General features: G+C 41.0%; 1 protein-coding gene across 1 annotated transcript; it reads right to left on the reverse strand.

Annotated features, from left to right (window-relative positions):
- Nucleotides 1-212: 212 nt before the first annotated feature.
- On the reverse strand, nt 213-1,194 carry LOC105955357 (dehydration-responsive element-binding protein 2A). The gene has a single exon (XM_012979072.2). It carries the CDS (start codon nt 959-961, stop codon nt 353-355), a length of 609 nt encoding a protein of 202 aa, XP_012834526.2. The 5' UTR covers nt 962-1,194; the 3' UTR covers nt 213-352.
- Nucleotides 1,195-3,901: the final 2,707 nt, after the last annotated feature.

Below are 3,901 nucleotides of genomic sequence, written 5' to 3' on the forward strand. Positions count from 1 at the left end.
CACAAATTCACACAGATGTAGCATCTAATTTTCCATAAAAATTGCAATATATTTTCAATGATTTCCCATTAATCCTAGAAGAGGAAAAATCAAGAATTGGAAAAGGGAAAAATTAAGAACCAACAAGTAAAACACATAAAAAACAAGAACATCTTAGTAATTAATTCACTCAAACACACCCACACACACAACACACATAAATCCGAACTTGTTTTCGCTAAATATAAATATATATTATACAAAATAAACTAAGTGTAATATAAGAGCCAACAAAGGGGTAGAAAAGTAAAATACTACTCAACTGATATGCAGCTTCTCTAAAAAGCTCTAAAATATGCCAAGAAAGAACAATCTAGAAGGTCCACTGGACCTGATCATAATCATTCCAGTTACTCGTGTAATCATATTGAATGGAATCTTCCAGAGAATATTCCGGCCACTTCAGAAGATCCTGTTTCGTCTCGTCCAGCAGCGTCGGCGCCGCCGGAATATCCCATATGCTGTTAGCTTCTTCCAGAACGGACGATACCTCATTCTTCTCATCAAACAACTGCTCCGCCTCGTGCGGTAGTACTGCTGGAAAACCGCCGGCCTCCGGCGGGAGTACTTTACATCTTCCTCCGCCGCCGCCGGAGTCAGGGGTTACGAGATTGAGCTTCGCGAAGGGGCCGTAGAGGCGGCGGGCGGCGTCGTCGTAGGCCTGCGCCGCCTGGAGGGAGGTGCTGAAGGTGCCGAGCCAGACCCTGGCGCCGCGGTTGGGCTCGCGGATCTCGGCGACCCACCGGCCCCACGTCCGCTGCCGGACGCCGCGGTAGGTGCAGAGTGCGTTCTCCGGCCCGCCTTTGCCGCGCATGCATCCCTTCCTCGAGCGGCGCACCGACGGCGGCTTCGTCTTCGGCGGCGGGGGATTGCCGGAGGAGCTGCCGCCGCCGTCGGTAGTCTTGTGATAGTGGGTGGCCATGGTTGCCGGAAAAGTGAGGGGTTTTGTTTTTAGGTTTTGTTGGAGAGCGACAAGTGGAGAGTGTGGTGGCGCAATTTATAGAAGGTGGCGGCGTAGTACGTGTAAGAATGTGGAGGATGTGACACGTGGCACCGGGAGATGAAGAAAGTTGGGTGCCAAATCAGCAAAGATTTGCTTACTTCCGTGGATATTTTTCTACTTTTGGCATTTTATTAGCGTAAATAATTACAATCAACCACTCCCATATAAGGTCTATTTACAAAAAAAGAACCCTCGTTTTTATTATAATTACATTCACCTCCTTGCAATTTGTAGATTTCTTACATTAATACATTTTTAAAAGGTGTGCCGTGTGTGGATGTAAGACATTTATAAATTGAAAAAAAAGGGGTTTTTCCTGTAATTGCACTTTAGCTTAGGAAGATGGTTGTAATTTCCATGTTAGTAACTTTTTTTGGTCTCTCGATAATACGAAATCAAGAAATAGAAAATATGATACAACTTATCTCCATGTAATATATATATATATATATATATATATATATATATATATATATATATATATATATATATATATATATATATATATGCTTGGTTCTTGGGAAAGTTTGATCCTATACTTGGTTATGTATATCGGGTGGATTGATATAATAACACACATCCTTATGTATGCATGCTTAGTAAATAGTAGTTATTCAATTAAATGTACGGTTCAAATCCACTCGGACCTCGGTGTAAATACAAATATATAGATTACTTATTCTAGCTTAATTAATCCCATTTTGCACTCTTGAAGAATATTTTTTAGAGTTTACACCCTCGAAAAAAACTAACATCAATTTACATCTTCGAATTACTATAAATCATACATAATACACCCCGAATAAATTTTCTAAGCTAATAGAGATAATTTGATATTATTAGTGGTAATTTTATTATTCACGTAATGTCACTCGAAGCATATAGGTAATGCTTATTTGTAAGAATGAGGGTGACATAATATTAATTTAGTATCGTAGATCAAACTTCAAGAACTAAGGGTTTAGAAAAATACGAGGATCCTAGAGATATCTTTAATTTGTAATCTAGTCAAACTTATAGCTTCGTAATAATTAAATGAGGAAAGGAAAAATAAAATTTATTTTATATTTTCCACGCATATCATCCCTTTTAAAAGGGTAAATTACAAGCACCCCTAAGGTATGGTCAATTTACGAAAATATCACCTCATGTTTGGGTAATTATAACTACGCCTCAACTATAAATTTTCTTACACGGTTATCCGTGCAGTTTCAAATTTGATGTTGCTCCAAAATGTTGGGTCAGCCCAATGGTCTTGAAGCCCACAGGTCTCCCAAGGCCGGGAATCTTCAAGCCCAATATCGAGAATGCCAAGGGTCCTTGCCACGCGTCCGAGGTAGTCGAAGGGATCGCTCCGCTCGTTAACCTACAAAACAGTTGAAAACACTAGGTGACACGCCGGGGGTGGCCCGGTGATTGTCCTCCGACGCTCAAGTCAGAAAACTATCACAATATAAGCAAATAATATTAATTAATTGCCTAAATAGTGCTTACCTTGTTATGTGATTGATAACACATATTTATAGGTGGAGTTTGGTATGGTTTTCTTGTAGAAAACCAATGTGGGACAAAAACATTTGATTTCTTCCCATAGCTTCTTATGAGGTTCTTAATTAAGTGCATTTGTGTTGGGCTTTTCCTTTGAATGAGCCTCATGGGCTTTTTGGGTTAAAGCCCAATTAGGCACATCATTAAGCCCCCCACTCCCAGGTTGAGCCACGGGCCCGTGGGTCTGGCTGGGAGTAATTAGGAATAGTTTCTCGAAGACGAAATAATTTTCTTGTTTTCCTTGAGTTTCAAGGTCGTAGGAAATTTTGAAGTCGGCTACCGGGATCTTGCAGAGGCGGGCGCTGCAGTTAGGTGATGATAATTTTTGAAGGGAGGCCCATTTGTTGTACGGCGGCGATCAGTCGCCAAAATTATTGGAGGAAGTTGTGATATCCCTTGGCTTTGTTGCCTAGTGAGAATCGCGCATTTCCTAAAGAATGAATTATGTTTCAACTTATCCTGCGAGACGGTATCCCTTGGCTATATAGCCTAATGGGGGGTCCGTCTCTCGTAAAGAATGAGCTTTACTTTATCTTTTTAGCGGCGCGAAATCCCTTGGCTTTATTGCCTAGTGGGAAGCACGCATTTCGTAAAGAATGAGTTATGCTTCATCTTTTTCGGTGAGACGGTTTCCCTTGGCTATATCGCCTAGTGGGAAGCTCGGCTCTCGTAAATAATAAGTTTTTATTTTAACTTTTTAGGTAAGACGGTATCCCTTGGCTTTAACGCCTAGTGGGAAGTCCGTATTTTTGTAAAAAATGAGTTATGCTTCATCTTTTTTGGTGAGACGGTATCCCTTGGCTATATCGCCTAGTGGGAAGTCCGTATTTTTGCACTTGGTGGTTGATCAGACCCTCAAGTTTTTTATGCAGGAAGTCTGCCCATTTACCTAAGTTTTTTGAGGCGGGTAAGACTTCCCTGAGCTTTAGTTGCTCTATTTTTTGGAGTTTTGGGGAGCGAGAAACCAAGGTTCGGGTTGGCCAGACCCCTTTGTGATCCTTGATATCTTCCCCTTTAGCTATTTTTTGAGTCAATTGATTTTTTGTTAAATCGATTGTAGATGCCTCGAACGAGAATGAGTAGAGAAGATAAATGGTTGATGTAGAAATTATGGTGGCGGTATCCCACCGACTAAAATAGTTTATTAAGAATCATGCTGGCGGTATGCCTTCAAAATATTGTGCGGGGCGGTATGCCGCCGACTTATTGCTGAAAATAAGTTAAATGGGGCCCGCATGGGGCAATAGTAAATACTAAGTAAAGTATTTCTTAAGGATTGCGATTGTTCTAGGAATTCTCTCAAGTGCCCGT

The sequence above is a fragment of the Erythranthe guttata genome, chromosome 6, assembly GCF_056151865.1.
Source record: "Erythranthe guttata isolate IM_541 chromosome 6, IM_541, whole genome shotgun sequence".
Taxonomy (NCBI): domain Eukaryota; kingdom Viridiplantae; phylum Streptophyta; class Magnoliopsida; order Lamiales; family Phrymaceae; genus Erythranthe; species Erythranthe guttata.

Excerpts from the sequence above, each read along its gene's own strand:
- LOC105955357 (XM_012979072.2), bottom strand. The coding sequence starts at position 961 with ATGGCCACCCACTATCACAAGACTACCGACGGCGGCGGCAGCTCCTCC.